This window comes from Musa acuminata, chromosome BXJ2-11, assembly GCF_036884655.1.
Source record: "Musa acuminata AAA Group cultivar baxijiao chromosome BXJ2-11, Cavendish_Baxijiao_AAA, whole genome shotgun sequence".
In the NCBI taxonomy this organism is placed as follows: domain Eukaryota; kingdom Viridiplantae; phylum Streptophyta; class Magnoliopsida; order Zingiberales; family Musaceae; genus Musa; species Musa acuminata.
The window spans coordinates 24,999,280-25,022,457 of NC_088348.1; the positions used below are offsets into that span (position 1 = coordinate 24,999,280).

Below are 23,178 nucleotides of genomic sequence, written 5' to 3' on the forward strand. Positions count from 1 at the left end.
ACAAAAATAATATAAAGCCTTTTGACAACACTATAATGCAAATTAGGAATCATGTTAAGCTGAGGCAAAAACGAATTAAACAGGGAGAAAATAATGCTAAGCAAAAACTAGAGCAAAAAGAATTAAATGACGAGACAATAGTGATAAGAAAAATTGTGTAAACATATGGCTATAAAAAAAATAAAGGGAATAAAATTAGATAAAAAATTAAATATGGACGAGCAGTACCTGATACTATACAACGGATGAGGAGATGAGTATAAACGATAGACGAAAAAGAAGATGATCGATGAAAAAATCAACACCGACTCGAAAGAAAAGATGATTAATGAGAGAACCGACGCCCACTCCAAAGGAGAGAGACTAACCAGAGAAGACCAATAAGTCAACTGACGTAAGAGAAAAATCAGACGAGAGGAGAGGGATCTATCTCAGAATAATTATTAAATTAGATATGATCGATTTTTAAGAATAGTGAAGGTCGATGAGACTATACTTCCATGATGAAAGGTTTAAGAGACGAGATGAGATAAAAACAGAATGAGAGCAAAATAGGAAGAAATAGGAGGAAATATTGACCAAACTTTAGCGTTTATGATGCAATTGATGTGGAAACAATCGATGGGATAAGAGAGGCTTACGAAATAACGACAAACAATTAATGATCAATGAATGGAGCAAACGGGCACAAAGCCATGTGTATCTATTTCAAAACACGATAAGGTAAGAGAGAAGAGTTGAAGGGTTATCTAATACAAATCGAATTGATGGAAAATAAGGATTGATGCATAAGATTTTTTCTACATTGATAAGACCTACGTTTAATTTATGAGAGATATTTTTGGAATCACAGGACCTTCCAAGAAAAATAAAAATTAAGATAATATTAAAAAAAAATAAAAAAGTGACATTTGTATTTCTGAAAATCTCCAACATTAAATTGATAGACAATGTCATTATTATTAAATGATACTCCATGAGTATTGTATCCATTATATAAGAGAGCACATCACCCATGAAATATTTCACGGATGTTTCAGCCCGCCCAGACAGCTCTTGTGGGTCGTCGATATCCCCACCGTCGTCCCACTGGTTCACTTAGCAGGAGCTTCCCGTGAAAGTTTTCATCGGTATCAATCATCCTACCCACTGATCCCTCCGTCCAATATTGATCAGGCGGACCAGATCAAGCATCAAGAAACGTGTCGACAAGCCTCGGGCGATCATGAATCGCTGCGTTACTTCTGGTGGTGGCTCGACGAAGGGAGATCAGATAGCAGCGAGGAAAATTAATAGGGAAGACTGTGGTGATAGTCGCTATATCTTAGGAGTCAAAGAAGAAGAAGAAGAAGAACCGAGGAGGAGAAGCCATGAGGAGCGGCGGACGAGACGAGCCTACGGGGAAGGAGATGAGCGGCGGCGGCGGTGGCAGCGGCGGCCACGGTGGTAGCCCCAGTCCCAACCTCGAATGGGGATTTAACCAAACCCTTCGAAATGTTCAAGGGTTAGTGCGATCTTCCCTCATGATCCCCGTTTCGTTTAGCCCCTTTGGGCCTTTCCGGATCTTTAGATGCTACCGTGGAACCGAAACTAGATCTTTGGTGCCAATGTTAGTGCTGGATCGGGGAACGAGGATGGAATTCGGTAGATTTGTCTTTGTACGAGTTGAATTACATGACATATTTTGGATCTTGACGGGTTATTTTGCGTTTTTCTCTCGATTTTGATGGTGAAATAGGAGAATTGATCTGGTGTTTGTGGAAAAAACGAGTTCTTAATTGCTTCAAAGCGATTACCAAAATAATTATCTTTCAGATCTGTTCATTTAGTGGCTAAGGGTTGCGAGCCAAACTCGTCTGACTGTGTTCTTTCTTGTTTTCTCTGTAGATTCATGCACTCAGACATGACGTTAGGGTACCCAGTTAAGCCAAATTCAAATTTTGCTTGCTAATGTTTGTTGGGCTTGTTCGTATAATTTCAGTATGCACAGTTAAGTGGTGATATTAGTGGGTTTGATTAGGACTGCGGTGGCTCAAATATATTGGGCTACAATCGAGATCCAGCAGGATGTTGTTCATTTTCTTGTACGATCCATGGTAGTTAGTGAAATCTGCATGCATAATAAAGACAGTCCAACATGGGAGCTCTTGCTTGTGCTACTATGGCGTGAGCTTATTTTAATTTTGGACTTGCAAATAAAAAAAGTTTAAAATAAAGAGAATCAGACATGATAAAGGAATAGTGCAGAATTTTCATAAGATGAAATGTCTTCATTACTTTTATCATGGAAAAATGATTTTGCTAATCTTTTGTGTCGTCAAGTTGAACTTCTCTTAGCCTTGTTTGATGGAAATGGCATGTGAGCATTTAGACCTAGATGCATATGTTGTCTTCTTACATCTATTTTATCCAGGTTACTAAAAGGCCGCAGCTTTCCTGGCAAAGTTCTGCTGACTCGCAAATCTGAGCCTCTAAATACTCATGCTTCACCTGAACACTCTCAAGAATTTGCAAGAAGGTACTCCGAAAATGATCATGAAGATGAATATGCTAGCAGTTCCTTTGAGGTAATTATGAATGTGCCTATGTTTGTTCCAGAATTACTTCTTGCATTTAGTATATCTACTAATAGTATCTTACTGCACAGGCAGAAGTTCAAGGTTCTGGAAGAACAACAAGCAATACAAACCTTCAGACAAACATATTGGCGCCCAACAATGCTAATGCAGCACCAGATGCTCAAGGTTCTGTTTCTGGAGCTAGAGCCACAGATTCTGCAAGAGTTGCAAAATTTACAAAGGAGCTTTCTAGACCAGCTGTTATATTAGGTACATAAAGTTTCATCATATTTCTTTACTTTTGTGTCTAAGAAAACTCAGACTTCTTTTTTGTTTGTTCAGTTTGACCTTGTTTTTCTTTTCTTAGTAAATGTTTGACCTTGTTTCGGAGTTAGAATGTATATTTACCAAGTGTGTTTGTTATTGGGTTTTAGCTGGCAAGAAGGTAATTTTTCTAGTGGCATGAATGAAATAGATAACTGCCTGTGTGATCCTTATGGAATTCATGAGGCCACCATGAGTGTTGTTTGACTGGACCATTTAAGTCCTATATTGCTGCATTATAGCATGCATGGAATATGCAGCCACATATGATCTCCACATAAGCTTGAAATTCTGCCACATGAGTGCTATATAAGAATGAAAATGCTGTCACATGCATGGATAATTTTTGCCCTTACTACTATTATTTTTATTATATTTGTGATGTTGTAACTGCTTTTAGTTTTCTTATTAAGATCATTAAAGTAGCTTGGTAAGTGACTGAATATTATTACAATTTATTAATTTGGATAAACGACTGGCCAATCCAAGGGCGTTACCAGTGTACCATCTTGTAGGGGTTAATATATGTTGTCTTACTCTTGCAAGCAAGAATACTATTAAAATAATTCAAATCCTAGTCATTTAGATCATAAAGGAGGAACCTTACTGTGCTGCCAATGTCCAAACTTAACTATTTAATTTGGTTGTAGCAAATATTTACTACTTGTCTTATTTAACTAGATTATATGTTGCTTTGTTTGTAATTGATTTATTTATTTCTTCGCAGCATATAGGCTCATCTATGCTGATTGGAAATCCAGGAATCCATATTTGGAATTCAACAGAATAACTAGTAAACTATGTGCTTATCGATCACATGCTCCATTGGGGAGCTGATGCCTTATTATTGAGATGCTTAAGTCATCAACTATCTTAATGCTGTAAGTTAATGAGAAATATGCCCAGCAATCTAGAAATTTTCTGCTGCCATTGGTATTGAAGATTGTTATGTATTAAGAATATTTTGACTATGTTAATTGCTAAGGGCTGTCCCAAGTTCAAAGGTTTGACTTTAGGAGACATTCTGAATGAAAAGATACCCAAATGAAGCAGAAATTGTAACTCTTGTTTTTCTTGCTAAAGGTGGAAGAGTATATAAATACTTTTGACCAGAGTTTTGAATACCGGTTCGTATCTGTGTACCGAGCTCTGCTCGGTATGGTACGTACTGGTATATATCGTCGGTATGTTAGGGCGTACCGATGGTACACCCTAAAACCTTAAAAATACCTTCATCTACCACGTCAGGGCGTACCGATTGGTATGCCTTGGTAACGGTCAAAATCCGAGGTGGTACCGGTTGGTACGTCTCGGTGCCGGTCAGTACGTCTCGATTCCGGTCAAAACACTGGTACTGCCCGGGAAAGGATGGTCCGTGTACCGGTATCGCCCATACCGGGCAGTACACATCGAAATTGAGAACCCTGCTTTTGACTCCCTAATTTTTCTTTCAAGAAGTTTTAGTTCATGTTTTTCTTTTCTTTATTTATATATACTTTTAATTCATGTTTTTCTTTCCAGGGATGTTCAACTCTTGGCTATGTTAACATGCCAGAAATTCTTGTACACCTACAGTTTCAGTTAGATATGTGTTAGCATACATGCACACTTGCTTTATTTGCAAGTCATTCGAGTTTATGAAGAAGAAAATATTGTATCAAAATAGGCTGGAAAAAAGTGGTCTGTTGTGATAAACAATGCCAAGTATCATGTCTGTGTTACAGTTGCAGTTTACCTTAAACCTTTTGACGTCAAGTTGGTCTTCTTTTATTTCTTCAATTGCTTTTAACAGATTAGACTTTTCGTATATCATACAAATCAATGAACTTATTCATATTTATGCAGAGAAATTGCGTGAACTTTCTTGGAGTGGTGTACCCCCATATATGCGACCTGATATATGGAGGCTTCTTTTGGTATTATCTTAAACTTCTGCAACTTCAGTGATAGCTTTGTCTTATGATTCAAGACCTGAACCATCCTACTGTCATGGGAATTTTGTGTTTATAGTTGCTATTTCATTACTCTCAATCTATTCTCTGGATTCTGCAAAATATCTGTATATCCATTGGAGAATGCTACTGTATATGCATCTTATCGATGCTTTTCTATACAGTAGGACATAGGCAGGTCAGAAGTTGCTTTTGTTTCAACTGTAAAAGAAGGAAAGACTATTATTATCAGTATGATCAGTAGTCATGACTTAGAAGGACAAATGGTTGACTGATTATATAGACTTTTGATCTTTGTAACATTTATTGCGAGTGTATGCCTGTTACTTGAAACTTGTTTATGCCATACTTTAGTGGCTAAGCCATGATATTAAATTACCATCTCCTAATGCTCACTGCTTGCTTATCCATCAAATTGCTGATAATTGGAAAAAGGGTACTAGCCATCTTCCGTTTTGCATCTTCCTTGAAGTAGAAGCTTTGCTAAAGTTTAAGAAGGAATATGTTTTATCGAAAATGGTATTCTCTCACACATATTCTGTTCAATGAATAAGAGCAAGATGTAAAAGTAATCACAAATAATTAAAGAAATTTTTTATCCAGTTGGTCTTTAGTTAAAACACAAGACAATATTATGATGCTTACATGATATATGCTTTATCTCAGGGAAGTGATCAAAATGTAACTAAGCAAGATAGTAACTGAAATTAAGTGTTTAAACAAGAAATGAAGTTTTGCATGCAATCCAAACATGATATTAACCCCAGATACCCAAAAGGAAACTGTAAGTAAAGAAGAATGGAGAAGATACATACTTGAGATCAATCGATCATGGTCCAGCCAAACGGGCCATTGTTCACTCTTAGGCTTTTTGAATTCTTGATGCCAATTATTGCACCACTTAGTCCTCTTTTGCTGGTGCAGACCAAATTGATTACATTAATGTTTTATTTAATTCAGACAACATTGCAATAGCCACAACAGGGACTTCCTCTTAGGACACTCTCAGCCCACGAGAAATCAACATAACAAGGTATTCCTCTTTTCATAAGTTCAAAAGCAAAACCTGATGACATCATCCAGAGGCTATCCTCTTGAGAAATCTTCTCAGTCAAGAGAAAAACCAAAGACACAAGATTACAAGAATAGAAGCACTTTATTACAACAACGTTCTGTTTCTCTCTAAAATCTAGTTTATATAGAAGAAAATAAACAAGGGTAAGCTCCAGAAGAATTTTAGTTGTAATTCAATATGATATATTAAAAAAGCTTAAATATGCAAATTTCTTACTATAAGAGTTGGTTCAAGGTTTCTTTGAGGAGAGGTAGGGACTTAGATAGTAAGATGTACCTATAGTTTTATCTCAAAACTTGCCAAAATAAGGAGCCAATATGTTACTTCTGCAATATCTAAGCTTAGCAACTACCTAATAAAGAGTTCACTAGTAGTAGGCAGAACCTCTGTCAAATTGAACAGATGCTAGAATTACTTCTGTCATGTTGGTGAAGCCACTTTTAGAGGTTAGTGTTGACAATATCTGCTTCTGACTCTTTGGTGGAGCTAGCGGTGCTTCTCCTAGAGGCCAACATTGCCTCCACTAGTATTTTATGAAGTCCTCAAGCTTCCGACTGCCTAATGGAGCCAATTGCCCAAAATTGGTGGTTTCTTGGCAGAGCCATGGTTGGTGCCAATGAACCTACTGCTACGATTTTGAGAAACCCTCGTTTGATATCTAACCAAGAGTACATATTTTGTAAATTCATGACAAAATAACACTCAAAACCATTACATTAAATTAATGCAGATAAATATATCTCTTCTTTAAATTGGCACACATGGTCTTAATCTCGACTACTTCAGAATCAATACCAATTCATATTCATTATTTGCTTTTCAACTTGATTGTTGAAAATTATTTGTTCTCTATAGTGATTTGATGGTTCATCATGATGGTCCAGGTTCATCTTGGTCCGTACTGTTATCATCTTAACAAACTCATTAGTCCTAACTCATCAATCATGTCTAGTATCATCATAATAAGAATGTTGATAAGGTTTGATGCCCTTTGTGGTCTGAATGCATGGAGCATATCCATCTATAGAATCTCAAAAGGTGTTTGTAGTTCCTATTGTGGTGCATGAGCCAATTCAATATATGGCTTCCTTTATTACTATAGCTTTTCACCATCAGGATGGATTTGTATTCCTTTGCTGGAAAAGTAGAAAGTACGGTACCATGTTGTTTTTGCTAGTGCATAATGGAGATGTATCTATTGCCAAAACAAAGTTGCAATATTGATGCCACAAAAAGAGTAATTAACACTAGTCTGCAGATAATAAACTGAAGTGTAATCTAATTTTTTTTCAGCATGGAAAACTTTCTTCCACTATCATTGTGAAATTGGGGTTTTGGCTTCTAAAAATAGTTGAAACTGATGAAGCATTGTTATTATCATGAACTAGCATTTTAGCAACTTGTTGGGTCTGGCATCGAGTCTATATAGTTAAGTTTGTTATTTCTCTTTTTGATAGTTATTTACCTTGATTTCTGTGATCAGACTCCATGTTCTCTTGGTTCCATTTGACATATACCAGATTTTGTTTACGGGTCATATCATCACCATTTTTGTGCTATGAAATTTCTCTTCAGTTGCACTAATCTACTGCATAATGTTCTCTTCCACATTTGAGATTTAAGAATCAGCTGAAAACAGGGATATGCACCTCCTAATTCAGATAGACGTGATGGAGTTTTGGCTAGAAAAAGACTCGAGTATGTTGATTGTGTCTCTCAGTATTATGACATTCCCGACTCTGAACGTTCAGATGATGAGATTAACATGCTTCGCCAGGTTTAGTCATTCATCTAGATCTGATGCTTTTGGGAGCATGGGTTCAAAATTCTGGGTGTATTTATATATTAACTCCGCACTATTTTTTTTTTTTGTCAGATAGCTGTTGACTGCCCAAGAACAGTACCTGATGTCACTTTCTTCCAGCATTCTCAGATTCAGAAATCCTTGGAACGCATTCTTTATACATGGTTAGATTTCATAGAAGATTCTGTTGTCTGATGTTGAATAGGTTGAATTGCCTGTATCAGTCATTTAGAATTTCTTGGATACCTCCATGTTTCTTTGATGTCTTCATATGAATATTTCTTGAAAGATTAAATTGCCATTTTAAGGGGTATGCTTTGGCAAAAGAGGTATATTCAATATAAGTGTTATGCTTATTTCCTGTATGTAAAATATAAACATGATATATATTAAATATACGGTGACCACTGTGTTGGGCCAACTTTTTATGTTTGTTTCTTGTAATTTACTTTAATACCATATTATCAGTTGTTAAAGCAAGTAAAACATGATCGTGCTCTTTTCACTAGGTGGTGGTTGGCAAAAGTAGGATCTGTTGGTTCTGTTCTCCAATTTAAGCACGTGTTCAGTTAGGTCTGAATAAATCTACCAGATTCGGATTTCTTTATCTACTACCAGTTGGACTCACTTAAATGGTTGATGTCATTCTATAACTTGTCATTTTTAGCTTTAACTGTGTCAAGAAACTGTTTTTTTTAATTATATATTGTTTCTTATAAAATAAGGGTCGCATTTCTTGAGACATATCAGATTTATTTGGCTATATCAGCTTTCAATTTCTTCAAAAGATATTTTTATTTTTGTTTTCTCCATTAGAACATAAATTAGGAGTGTGTACCGCAAAATGTTGTTAAACTCACGAGGCCTAGTGTGTTGGGTCAGATCTAGTAACATAAAAAGGGTGGAATCGGTAAAATCGGTCAACTTGGATGAGTCAACTCGAGTTTATCGTGTCAATTCAGTTGACTTTATATAAAAAGAAAAAAAAACTCACCTTAAAGACGAACCGGCATGTGATATGGAGTGAACCCTAGCCTCACAATGAGAGGGTGCTACGAACATCACCAATCACCCATTCAACATCGTCACTTCTCTTCCACAATCCGTAAGAGAAAAATATTAAAATTTAGACCAAATCTAGAATTATTATAACTTAGAGCAAACTTAGTAACTCTAGTGTAGATTTTTTTTTTTTTTTTTGTCTTCATGAACAATTAACTACTATATGTAATACATTGTCTTTCATTTGTTGCATGAGATAACCATTTTATTGTAGTGTTTTTTCATATGTTTATTAACTATTATATGTTCATTTGTTGTGCAATACTATCTTTGTCAAAATATTTTGATCCAAGAGAAAAAAATGCTCTTGGAGTTGGTTGGAATTATGGGATTAAACTTAAAAACAATCCAAGGAAAATCAAATGTACATTCTATAAGAAGATCACCTCGGATGGGATCTACATGTACTCAAAAAGATATTGTGGTATGTAAAAGTGTGACTGACAATGTTAGAAAATAAATGATACACGTATTGGGAAGCTTATGACACAGAAAAAGAAATTTATGAGAATGAGGAGGATGAAGAGGAAGATGAAATTGTTTAAAAAAGAAAAGAATATTGTCGAAAAGAAATATTGTGGAGTCTTTGTAAAAAAGATGATTAATTCTCATTTGAGTATCACTCAAACAATCCTTAACCAGTTGTTTAAAAGAGATTTAAGAGATGAGGAATGCCAACAAATTGTCAGATTTTTTTGCACCTGTCATTCCATTTAGTTGTGTTAAATATTTTGAATTCATGAAAATGCTTCAATTAGTTGGAAAGTTTGGCTGTGGATTTAGGGTTTAGAATTAATGAGAACAGGAAACCTCCTTATCATCCATCTTTTCATGAGATCAGGAAAACATTTTACAAAAGGGAGTGAAAAATATTTTGGAATTAAGTGAGGAGTATAAAGTCAAACAAAAGAAAACATTGTTCAGTTATGTCTGATTGGTGGATGGATAATATATTTTCTTGTGAATAATCCTAAGGAAATTGTTCTTTTATTATTTATGGATGCATCTAATATTTCTAAAGTGGTTGAAAAAGTTTTTAAAATGTTAGATGAAACAGTAGAAAAGGTTGGTAAAGAAAATCTAAATCATTATTGATAATTCTATAAATTATAAGACGAGATGTTGGTCTAAAAAACAAAGAGATTATTTTGGACCCCTTGTGTTATCCATTGTATTGATTTAATCTTTGAAGAATTAAAAAGAAAGTTAAATGTTCATCATGCGATCATTGCTAAAGAAAGAAGAGCTATATCAGTCATCTATTCAAGAATTATACTTACTTGAGATGCTTCACTAATGGTAATGATTTGATTCTCAACAGCTTATTAAACTCTGGGGTGTCTTAGCTGAAAGATGCATTGATGAATATGTCTACATTTACAGAAGTCCAGTATGTTTGCATCAATCACTGAGGAAGAAAGGTTTAACAATTAGTTTTAGATAGTAAATTTTGCAGAGATATCATTATGTGTTTTAAAGTTGCATTACCTCATATCAAGATTCTTCAAATAATGGATTCTGATGAAAGACCGACAATGAGATTTATTTATAAGGGAATGAATCAGAGAAAATCCAACTCAATTTTAATAATATTTTATTTTTTATATTATTATTTATTATATAATAATTAATGTAAGTTTATTTTCTATGTTATGTAGATATGAGTCTGTGGAAAATTGTTGATGAGAGATAGGATGTACAACTTCAAAGACCATTACATACAGTTGGATAATATTTGATTTCTCGATTCATTATAGTCCTAATTTCAAGCATGATGGTGAAGTCAAAAGAGGATTTTCTAATTGTTTAACAAAAATGGTGTTTGCTAAAGATGAAATACACAAGATTGATATACAACTTATAATGTTTAAAGATGTAAGTTAATTACTTGATATTGAACTTGCAATCATGGCAAGAGACAAAGAGCTTCCGGCTAAACGGTGGGAATCCTATGGAAATGAATGCCCATAGTTATAAAGATTTGCTATAAAAATACTCAACTTAAGATGCAGCTCTTGGATGTTAACGTAATTGAAGTGCATTTGAAATGGTTAATATTTATTATTTAATTAATAATATTTATTTATTAAAATAGCATTGTTATTATCATTCTTATCTTTTATTTTGATTTTCATTTTTTTTTCTAGGTTCATATAAACCAAGGTTTTTAATTTCGAATGATGCCGCCCGTACCGGGCGGTACCATCGATTGGGGCTGTTTCCGCCCTATTACCACACGAAATCGATCGGTGACGGTCGATTTCGACCGTTAATCGGCCGTCACTGCTCGCTACGGGGCGGTATTAGTTGAGGGAAAAGGAAGAAGAGGGAGAAGAAAAGGGTGAACCTAGAGATCCGGCGCCACTCTCCCTCGATAATCCCGATCCGTCGCCACCCTCCCTCGCCGAACGCCGTAGATGATATGTTGCCTCCTTGTCGTCGCCGAGGCTTCGCAGGGAGAAGAAAAGGCAACGTCACCTCGACAACGTCGCCCTTTTTTTTTTTTAACTTATTATTATTATTATTATTATTATATATATATATATATATATATATATATATATATATATATATATATATATATATTGAGTGGTATGTCAGAACGTACCACTTGGTATACTCGTACCGTATCGAGCTGATCTTGATACTCCAGTACAGTACGAAATTGCGAACCTTGATATAAACCGTATATATTGTTTGCATCAAAATAAAATGAACAATTTGGTGTTTGTGATAAATTTAAAAGGATGACCTGCCAAGAAATGAGAACTGAAAGTGTTACTTTTGATGAACTTTCTAATAGATAATAGAAGATAAATGAGTAAAAAAATTGGCTTGACAATCTGGGTGATACATCAAATGAAGATAAATGAATAAAAAAGGATGGGGATCAAGAGGTAATTGATTTTGAAGAGATATTGAGTTTGAAATTATTTATTTTGAATATATTTGTTTTTATTTGAGTTTAATATTAAAGATTATATCCATGTAATATGTTTTTGATGATTCATATGAGTTATCATATGTGATGTTATAAATTATAACTTGATTATTAATCATTTGATGGAAGTATACAAAATTGTTGGTTCATTACTGTGATGAAAATATATATTTTTGAGTTGCTTGAGCAAGTTAAAATATTTTTAATTATTACAATGAAGCTGCCATCACTAATACAAATATACAATCACTCTTTTACTAAATAAATATTATTCTTGAGTTGAGTTATCTGAGTCATAAGACCAATCTACCATTATATACTTGAAAAAAACATTTATCGATTTCTTTAAGTATATGTATGTTTCTTAAAATTATTTATTTTTATTTTTTTTTAAGTTGTAGGATCTTACGATCCAAGTTTGCAACTCCCTTTACCATCTTAGGTAGGTAGGAAAGGGAGTTTAACATCCTTGGTACATAACGCATGATGAAAATTAAAAGGATTCATGCTTCGAACTAGATGTTTATGTTTGCAAATCCTATTCATCAAATAAATTTTCTTGTTGTATTGTTTTGTCCTCAAATTTTTATTTGAAGTGCCAAAAGTAAATTTTGCACAAAGTTGTTCTTTTTCGTATTCAGAAAATATAAGTTGCACTGAAAAATGAACACTGACCTTTTTTCAAACTCAGGGCTATTCGTCATCCAGCAAGTGGATATGTTCAAGGAATCAATGATCTTGTCACGCCGTTTCTGATTGTATCCTTATCTGAACATCTAAATGGCAGCATGGAGAATTGGTCTATTTCAGATCTTTCTCCACAGAAAATTTCTAATATAGAAGCTGATTGCTATTGGTGTCTCTCAAAACTGCTCGATGGCATGCAAGATCATTACACATTTGCACAACCAGGAATTCAGCGCCTTGTTTTCAGACTGCGAGAGCTGGTTCGGCGAATAGACGGTACTTTCAACTTTTGTCATTGTCCCTTTGCATTTTGATTCACCCATAACACAGCCTTAATTTCAACTTTTCAGTCCCAGAAGAATGCTATGGCAAGGTCTATGCACTGATCTTTCTTCCCCTTGTATTGGATCTTTAATCCCAATGATCCACAGTTGGCTCCACAGTAACAGTTATAAGTTCCTTCTTGCCACCATTTTTCCATTAAGAGAATCAACCTCCTATATTTCTTGAGCCATCATGCATTTTTCTTCTTCTTTCTTGAGTCCTTTTGGTCCTTGTTATCCTTGGCAACACTACCTTGTTCCAGTATTTTCTTCTTGACACTACTAACTTTCAGAGTTGCTGTTTCTTTCCAATCCAACGATTTGATTCACAAATTATGATTTTTTTTCTTATCATCAATTTTATGAAATTTCTGGTTCAACTTAGGGGTATTTAATGGTTAGAAACATACAGGCATCTTTCCATTTTAAACATATGTATTAATGCCAGTTTGTGTGATGCAATATGAAATGTTAGAGACATTTTCTCAAAGAACTAGGATATAAAATTATTATCACAGCATATGTACTATGGAACAATAATCTATATTTGTCATGGTTGCCCCTCGTATCTATATCTTTCACAATAGGTTTTGAGTTTTGTAATATCACCATAATGATTGTTGTCCTTTAATGTTTTGCCATAAGAACCTGTGTCCAAACACATGGAGGAGCAAGGGCTTGAGTTTCTGCAATTTGCTTTTCGGTGGTTCAATTGTCTCCTAATACGTGAGGTTGGCTTGATACTTAAATATGTGTCCTTATATATTGTGGTAATTACTTAAATTGCTAATTAAAGTTTCCTGCCTTTATAGATCCCTTTCCATTTGGTCACTCGTCTGTGGGATACCTATCTTGCTGAAGGAGATTCATTGCCAGAATTCCTTGTATACATATCTGCAAGTTTGCTATTGACGGTAAGTTGAAGTTTGTTGGTTAACTATGCTATTTTCATCTGAATATCATCCATATTTGATTACTAGGTGCAACATGAGTTGTATAGTCCTCTGAAAATCATATTACCAATGACAATGGTTCTATTCTTGCTTTTAGTATGATTTATGTGGGAAATTTTTTTTGTTTCTTAAATTGTGCGACTGTCGTTAGATTCAACTGTTAGTTTATTGTATGAGTTTATGGATTGTGATTGTTATAGTGTAAATGAATAGAATGTGGACATTTTATCTTCTAGGCATTATTCAACAGCCTAATCAGTTAAGCTCATATAATCACATTTGATTAAGTTGGTAAAAAATTAATAATCAATTAGCAGAATATAAAATGAGTGTACAATGATATTGTTGTTTCCAATAAAACAAAGTACAAGAAGATAAGGAATGAAAATCATTCCTTATGAGACACCACGATTTTGGTTGACAACCGTTCTGTTTTCCGACTCTTCCTTTTTTTTGGTAGTATAATTGTATTTTATTGAATTCATGTGAGACACCATGATTTATCAAAAACAAGAGGATAGAATTCAAAGTTTTTTGAATTTTTCAAGTTGATCTAAGGAGATTTGTTAGTTAATAGGATCAGACTTGGTTTCACTCAAGATTCACCTTACTGTGGCATTCCGCTCAATATGGGTGGTATATACCAGTTTGATAGGGGACTGGTACAGACAATTCATTAGTATGCCCCCTTAGTATGTACCGTACCAATAGCTAGTCGGCACATCGGTACGGATCGGTAAGACGAACAATGGTTCCAATTATAAAAGAAACGTCAAGTATTGGTTCCAAGGTTTATTGAAACAATTAAGAACATAGTTTGTTTGAGACCAATCCAATTTTGGTTTTCTCAACCTCAGTCAAAACTAATTGAAATAGAGGTTGTGTTTCACTTCCAAGTCTTAGAATAGCATAACTATCTAATGTTTCTCTTTTGAAGAGAATAAATGCCACTGAGACATGACCTGGTAAGATAAAAGCAAAATTTTCCTTTTTTTTCTATTGGATGTCATCTAGTCAGCTTTGTTGTTATAACGTAAAAACAGGATGAATTTTTCTTGAGTCTTTCATGCTTTAATGATGCCATATGAAATTCCTGAAGTGTTAAATGGAGGAATGACTTCCAGATATTATCATCTTTAGATCCCCCTGCTGGTTGCAATTTTTCTTGCCCAAATATCCAGTGAAATAAATTATTTTTTAACATGATGGGTTCTGGACGTAGGAAGCTGTAGTAAAATTATGTTGATATCTGAGTCAGGACTCAGTTAATGGTGCTTGGAATCCCTGATTTTGTTATCTTGATGTTAATAATTGACCAAGGGAACTCATGTCTTACTATTCTTTATTAACCTTTTGTGTTGACTTGTCTATCCACCACACAGGAATGATTCTTTCTTTAGATCTGAGACAAATTAGGTTCCAGTTGCCTTTCTTGAAAAAAGTCCAGTTGATTACCTATTGTTGCAAATATTTATTGTCCAACCATGATACAAGAAACTACAATTGAGTATGTAACAGTGGAAATCAGCTATGACAACAAGAGAATGTTTTTCATGCACCCCTTTAGTGGTTATTGCCTGCGTCTGAATTTAATTTTGTTGGCATCAGTGTTTGTTTTTCAATGGGTGGTGCATGTAAACACTTGCTCGTGATTTGAAATGTCACAGACGTTCCTGTCAACTATAGGCATTTGACTATTAGCCTGTCTGAGTTTTTTTTATCCTTATTATTGGCATGGAGAATTGCAAAATTCTAAAAACTTATTTTACATGTTTCAGTGGTCAGATCAGCTCCAAAAGCTTGATTTCCAAGAGATGGTCATGTTCCTCCAACACCTTCCCACGGAGGACTGGACTCACCATGAGCTCGAGATGGTCCTCTCCAGAGCTTTCATGTGGCACACCATGTTCAGCAGCTCTCCAAGTCATCTAGCTAGCTAGAATATCTCTTTTTTTCTTTGGATCCAACATATAACGTTCCTCGACTGCCAATCTCGCATTCCTATCGGAGTAGGTTATTTTTCTCTTTTTTTCTTTTTCTTTGGGTCTTTCCATCTGTTTTATTGTAACGAGTGATTGTTGAAGGCCAGAAATTGAATGTTCATTGTTGCTTGTAACTTCTATGTTCCAAAGTTGTATATCTTCCACCATCTGTATGAAAAATTGAGAGAGACTCACACTTAAAATGACTAACCGAGCAGTATGGTTATCTAACTTTTGTAATCTGTACTCCAAGCTTTTTATCCATGACAATTGTTTCATCTTTTTTTTGTGCCCTTATCTTGCTCTTATCCAAATGCTTCCCAAATTGGGTATTTCTCAAACTTAATTAGTCATTGGCTTTTTTCATATTTTGTGATTAAGTTAAAGATATTACTTTCAAAGGAATGGAAAATTGGTGACAGCAGAAGTGGTTGCCCAGATCACCAAACTCGTCCTTGTAATAATAGGGATCGGTAACATTTCATTGATTTTATCGACGGAATATACAACATTTGACAGTACGACAATGTGGGTGGCTATTGTGGTGGTGATCGACAAGAGCGACGTAGTGGTTGGCTCTATCAATGTCGATATGAACAATGACGATCGTGGTGGGTGTGATGATCGTGATAGCAACAACGATTTGATGATGGTGATGATAGATCTCAAGAATGCCCTTGGAGATGGATGGGGTGGAGTCCCAAAGGTGGAGATTGAGGAACTTCTACGACTTCTTACAAGAGGAGGATGAGAAAAATGAGGGAAAGTGACGATAAGACGTGAGGCAAAGGGAGAGAAGGAAAAGGACAAGAACGATGGCTGCTTTGCATCGTCCAACATCTGTATCGTGGTCGCTTTGCATTTGCAAAGATACCACTTTGCATTTGTGTATATCGCACCACTCTATATTTGTGTCGGTGAGATGCAAGGCCTTTGCCTCACCTCTTGCCTATGCAGATGTAGAGCGACACCGACACAGATGCAAGACAATGTAGCACGACCATCATCCTTGCCCTCTTCCTCATCTCTCTTTGCCTCACATCTCACCGTTGCTCTCTATCCTCTTCCTCCTTCGGCATCGCTCTACATCTGCATCGGCGTAATGTCACGGACTTAGCTGGATTTGCCTAAGTTGTGCGGCACCCTTGCATGTCCGTCCGCAAAGGTCAGCCTTCCCGAAGCCTCCCATTGTCCCTTAGGACCAACAAAAGAGAGAACGGGTTAGAGAGAACGGCTCAATCGGGATCCACAAGCAAACATCTCCGAAAAACACTTCATAGACAATGCAAATTACAAACAAACTTTACAAGCTCTGAACAGTGGCACAACAAAGGGTAAAATGATCCATTACAGACCGAAAATCTCTCGCACGTGTCCACATGACACAACCTTTATTTACAAGCCTAAAGAGGCCACCAACCCAACTAAAATGGGACTATTAAGCCTTCGGCCGTCCCTCTACATGTTGTACAAGGCACGAACATGCCAAAAGACACAGACATACATAAGCATTACATCAAACATCTTGTTTAGAAGTTTGTCCGTGACATTCTCCCTCACTTATTCCTTCGACGTCCTCGTTGAAGCTTTTGTTGACACTGTAACTCCTCGCCTTTGCTGAGTCTTCAATCTTCTACTCCAGCTACAATGTGCCTCTTGACTCCCAACTGCTCTCCGCTGTTGTTTCTGAGTAGTCGATCCTTTGATCCGCCATGCTGTTTCAACTCACCAATGACTCTAACTTTGGTGTGGGGTTGGCTGAGTTGTGTTGATCATTGTTGATTCCTGCGGATCCCCCATATGAAGGAAAAGACCATCCTTACTGCGCCAGTCTCTCAAATTCCTCATGCTGCTTGAACTGGGTGGATGCTTGTTGGAGCTTTTAACGAGCATCGTCTCGCAAACTACTGAAGTTTTGGGTCATTCCTCCACAAAATTTGCTCATTGACTCTTCTTTCACTTAGTTGTCACATCCAAGTAGGTTCGCATCACTTCCGCTTTCGATTGGCATTTCGTTGGGAAATGAAGCGGACAATCTACTCTCAGTAGCACTGATCACCGTTGGTGAGGATTTGACAACTATTATCTTCCATTATCTTCGAAGGGTCTTTGAACTTGTGCAGAGCTCCTCTGCTGGATAGCTAAGAGAATTGGGGTACTCGGTTTCGCCCATTCTCTTAAGGGTTGAGAAGGCAAAGGTTACTTGACTTCGCCCGCCTCCTCGAGGTTGTACTCCATGCATCGAGCTGGTTACTAGCCTTCGCATGTTCTTTGCTCACACTTCTGAAGCACTTGAAGTGTTTGTACTCCTTGCGTTGAGTTAGTTACTGTGATTCACCTTCTCAATGCCATCGAACTTCTAGAATGCAGGAAGTTTTCACCCCAACTTGGAGTAATTTTCTCATAGGTTTGGTCGCCTCTGGGATTGTACCGTCTTCTCCATCAACCCTGTCGCCTACACCACTGAGTAGCAAAGGTACAGCACCACGTACTACCTACTTCGTTCCTTGGTTATGCACTCTTGCATGACCCGAAGTCCTTCACTTTCGGCTATCTTGATGAGAAGCACATTGACACCGGTCTTACGAAGTTCCTCGGCCTTTGCCCTTCAGCCTTGTCTCGGTACTTGGAGATTGCCTCTGCATGCTCTACCTCCTCAGCCCCTTTCACGACCAAGCGCTCTCCCTCCATGAGAGCAAGGGATCAATGACTTTCACGGAAGTCCCGCCTCTACGGTACCATGGCGCTGCCATGCCCATGGCACTACTATCCGTCGCCTCGCATCTACATCCCTTTTCTTCACAATCAGTAGATATGCCTCTGTGACACTCCTCCGAGTTCATCTCCATTCTAACTGATTGCTTGATTTTGGGTAGCTAAGTCCCTCTAGACTCGTCGTTGCTTCCTCGCTCTTTTCGACCCCCTGCTTCAACACCTCTGTGTTCTCCAAGCAGTCCATTTGGTCGATGGAAAGACAGACTGCAACTCCCATGCATGGCCTCTGCCATCACGTTGTAGGGTTTGTACCGATTCTGTTCTCCTTAGCTTCCTTGGTAGCAACGTTCGCTTACTCGGCCTTGTCCTCTGACTTGCCAGGCTCCCTTAAGCGAATATGAGCTCTGGAGAAGTCCAACTCTCTAGCTGCTTCGATCATACCTCTGCATGATCAAGTCCCTCCCATGGGACTCACTGGTACTTGCATTCAAACTTTTCCCTTAGTGGAAGACAGCCCCCATATGCTGATGACCAAGGTTTTCATCCGATACAAAATTCGATGCATGCCCGGAAGACCCGCCTCTGTGGTACCATGGCCTTCACTCCTTGAATCCATAGCCCTTATTGCCATCGTGTTGTTCACCGAAGTGGAGCTTCCAGTAGCTCCCGATCATACCTCCATATGATCTAGTCCCTCTCGGGACTATATCGTGTGTATCACATTGCCACGAACTATTCCACCACGATCCGCTGTACTATGTCGCCTCCTGGTGACATCTCCATTGCATTCTGATCCTTGTGGAATAAACTCGAATTGTGAACCCTCCATGTGTGGCCTCTGCCAATACATCGCAGGGTCTCCTCCACCTTCGATTTTGTTCGCTCCTTTGGCAATTGACCTTCATCCACCCACTCTTGGGTCACACCTAGATGAAGTACCGCTCTAGGATAGTCCATTGCCTAGTAGCTCCCGAAGGCCACCGACTTCACTGTAATTTGTGCACCATTGTTTGGATCCTGGGCCTCTGCCCCTACCAGCACAATCTCCGCTGCGCACCGCTTCCTTCATGGCAACTTGAATGACAACACTGTGGCATATTCTTCAAGAGTACTTGCCTCTGCGTCCTCTTGCCCCGTGCTAAGGCCTTCTGAACCCAACTTCGTCTCCGCAAATTGAGTCGCCTTAGTTCCTCCATCAAATGCTTTTCCGAGATAAGGTGCATGTGCCTAGAAGCTCCCTTCTTCTTCGGCACCATGCAAGATGAGTCCGCTCCGTCAGAATGAAGGACCCATGGAACAACATGATCCTACTCTTGCCTCTGCAAGAGTTCATGTCCCTGACCTTTGTCTAAGGAAAGCACTGTGCCTCTGCTCCATGTTCCAACTTCTATGCTGGCTCCCTTCATGCGGCTTGAGTATTTCGCCAAGTTACACCCAAGTTGCTCCGCTCCTCGTTTTTGCATTGAGTCGATGGTGGCCCTCGCGCCCACCATTCCACGGGTCAGCCCTCCCTTGAGTCCGATCTCCATATCGACTCCAAGTGAGCTTTCATTTAAGTTGCTTTTGGGTCGCTCCCCCACTTGATCTCGTAATGCATCCACTAATGCATTCTCTCAAGCGAGATCATGCGACGACTCCTCGCCGCTTGCTCAGTCCATTGAGCTTCGTGGAGTTGTTGTTTGTTGAGGTACTCCTCCTCAACATGTGAGGTCCGTCTCACATGATTCTCCCTTTGGAGAGCCGGGACTTATCCCTCCTGGATAATTATCCCATTGGAGCAATATCTCTCTTTGTTTCGGAGACCACCATCCCCTTGGACTACATCGATCTGCTGAACAAACTATGCATTGTTTTGCCTCCTGCAAACGCACTTGCTAGATTGTGACTCCCTGTCAATGTAGTCCCCGCTGCACCCCTCAAGGCCTAGCAACATGCTGAACTCGTTGCACACTTCAGCCTCCTACGGACGTATCCTTCACATGCCGAAGAGAAAGTTTCAATGCTCCATGGCGCCGAGTTTCGGTCGCCTTGGGATGGCCACGAACATTCCATCGTCCGCATACAAGCCAATGCATGAGTACCAAATTCTTCGAGTTAGCAATTCCCCTCATCTCTGTGAGCTTTGCATAACTCTTTTGGTCGTTGAGCAACTCATTCCACCTTGGATGGTCTCATCCATTACCAAGCGCCTCGCTTGTCTTGAGCACCATCAAGTATAGTTGTCAACGTTGAGCCGTAGCTCAAACTCAGCCATCCCAACCTTTGTGCGCTCCACATTCTTCCAAGCTTGCCTGTTCTCGTGGTGCCTCTTGCGCGAAGGGTTGGCCATTCCTCTGAATGCCAATGTCAGATGCCCGCTCCTCCGAGCGACTCCTTTTCCCTACATCTCCATGCCCGTTTTCCCCCAAACGGTCGCACGTGTGCTGACTGCCCTCAACGCAGCCCCGCTAGGTCCCCCACGTTTGCATGCTAAGTGTTTCTATGAGTGCTTGTCCCGCTCTGATACCATCTATCACGGACTTAACTGGATTTGCCTAAGTCGTGCGGCACCCTTGCACGTCCATCCGCAAAGGTCAGCCTCCCTGAAGCCTCCCATTGTCCCATAGAACCAACAAAAGAGAGAACGGGTTAGAGAGAACGCCTCAATCGGGATCCACAAGCAAACATCTCCGAAAAACACTTCATAGACAATGCAAATTACAAACAAACTTTACAAGCTCTGAACAGTGGCACAACAAAGGGTAAAATGGTCCATTATAGATCGAAAATCTCTCGCACGTGTCCACATGACACAACCTTTATTTACAAGCCTAAAGAGGCCACCAACCCAACTAAAATGGGACTATTAAGCCTTCGGTCGCCCCTCTACATGCTGTACAAGGCATGAACATGCCAAAAGACACGGACATACATAAGCATTAACTCAAACATCTTGTTTAGAAGTTTGTCCGTGACAGTAAGGTGAGGCATCTACGTTGGCAGGATGCAAGGCCTTTGCTCCACCTCTCGTCGACGTAGATGCAAAGCAACACTGACATAGATGCAAGACGATGCAGAGCAACCATCATCTTCATCCTCTTCCTCCTCTCTATTTGTCTCCCTTCTCGTTGCCATTCTCCCTCCTCTTCCTCCTCTGGTGTTATTTTATATCTATGTCGGCAAGTGAGGCCTTTACCTCACCTTTCGTCGATGCAGATGTAGAGCGATATCGATGTAAATACAAAACGATGCAAAGTGGCCATCATCCTCATCCTTTTCCTCTTCTCCCTTCGCCTCACCTTTTATCGTCGCTCTCCCTCCTCTTTTTCCTCCTCCTATAAGAACCTGTAAAAGTCCCTTAAGCTCCAACCCCAGAACTCCACCCCATCCGTCTCCAAGGACATCTATGAGATCCACCACCACCATTGCCTCCACCTTAGTCGTTGATGTTTGGATCGACATTGGTAGAGTTGACCGCTACATCGCTCTCGTTGACCACCACCATAACAATCACTCGTGTCGTCGTCCGCCACCATTACAATAATCGATTAAGAAATTTTAATTAGGATATAAAAATATAATTAGAACATTGAAATTATCTTTTTGTTCATTATTTTCTTGTCATTTTTATAAGTGTTATATCTTCCGTCAGTAAAAGTAAAACCGATGATGTTATGATATATAGAATTAAATATTTTACTTTTAATTATCGTAGAGATTTTAATATAATTTTTTTTGTTGATTATGCATAAGTACGAAGATCGTTGCCCGACATCACTTAAAAGATAGCAAACGAGTATTCTACAAGGACTTAAATACCAATTTGAAATCACTTTTTGTTAGCCAATCGTATCAGTACGATCGAGTCATTAAATAAGATAATGAAAACTAAATAAAAAAATATTTATCCGATCTTGAGATTTTCACCCCCAAAATGTCAAGCCTACCTTAAATTCTTCATTGCATTTGATCAAACGGACTTAGTTTGGAGGTTAATATGAGCGGGGTTACGATAACATGTTTTGATTTGATCGTTAACCCATCATAATTGTCGATCATTTAGGCGTCGGTCGTCTATTCGTTAACATGTTAACAGGAATAAACCTATGTTTAAGTATAACATATTAGATTGATTTCTTTTACCCTGCGAAGAAAAAGATTTTCCATGTTTAAAGAATGTCTTGCTCTGTTCCATGAAACACTTGTGAATATCTCAACCAAAAAGAGATTCATATTCTTGTTGCCATAAATAAATGCATTAGCAAATCTAATGGTGTGATCAAGAATATGACTGACGGGAAAAGATAACAGAGTAAATCATTTATTTCATGATTTATTAGGTCTAACTTATGTTTATATTTTTTTTCTTCTTCTATTTGACCAAACAAGTCATTCAAACTTGATTAAATATCTGCTTTCTGTTTAAATTTATTTCAAACTTAATAAAAAGGTACCAACACCCAATTTGTGCAGATGGATATTTACAAGATAATAAAAAAATCCGACCTGCTACTATCTCAAAACCCTAAACTACACCACACAACCGATAATAAGATCGATATTTACAAGACAATAAAAATTCCGACCTACTACTATCTCAAAACCCTAAACCATACCATCCCACTGATAATAAAATATAACGATTATGAAACCATACAAAATCCACGGTAAGAAACACTAGGATGCCGGAGTAGAACAAGAAGCAAGAAATTGCTGCAAATAATTGAAAACACAGCTTGATCGATTAGGAGTCGGTAGAAGCAGGATACTACTCACCTCAACATGGGAAATAATTAGACCCTGTACTGCATCAAGACAGGCAA

The 23,178-nt window shown here is 38.0% G+C and overlaps 1 protein-coding gene across 1 annotated transcript; it reads left to right on the forward strand.

Annotated features, from left to right (window-relative positions):
• The first annotated feature begins 1,258 nt into the window (after positions 1-1,258).
• On the forward strand, positions 1,259-15,939 carry LOC135626428 (GTPase-activating protein GYP1-like). Its single transcript, XM_065131692.1, has 10 exons — positions 1,259-1,504; positions 2,414-2,567; positions 2,648-2,828; positions 4,728-4,798; positions 7,549-7,686; positions 7,786-7,877; positions 12,408-12,679; positions 13,372-13,457; positions 13,539-13,640; positions 15,458-15,939. The coding sequence occupies exons 1-10, from the start codon at positions 1,371-1,373 to the stop codon at positions 15,617-15,619; spliced, it is 1,392 nt and encodes a 463-aa protein (XP_064987764.1). The 5' UTR covers positions 1,259-1,370; the 3' UTR covers positions 15,620-15,939.
• Positions 15,940-23,178: the final 7,239 nt, after the last annotated feature.

Bases quoted from the DNA above. Each gene is read 5' to 3' on its own strand.
- LOC135626428 (XM_065131692.1), top strand. From the start codon at position 1,371: ATGAGGAGCGGCGGACGAGACGAGCCTACGGGGAAGGAGATGAGCGGC. The intron at 12,680-13,371 runs GTACTTTCAACT...TTTTGCCATAAG, and splicing joins GCTGGTTCGGCGAATAGACG to AACCTGTGTCCAAACACATG. The intron at 13,641-15,457 runs GTAAGTTGAAGT...TACATGTTTCAG, and splicing joins CTGCAAGTTTGCTATTGACG to TGGTCAGATCAGCTCCAAAA.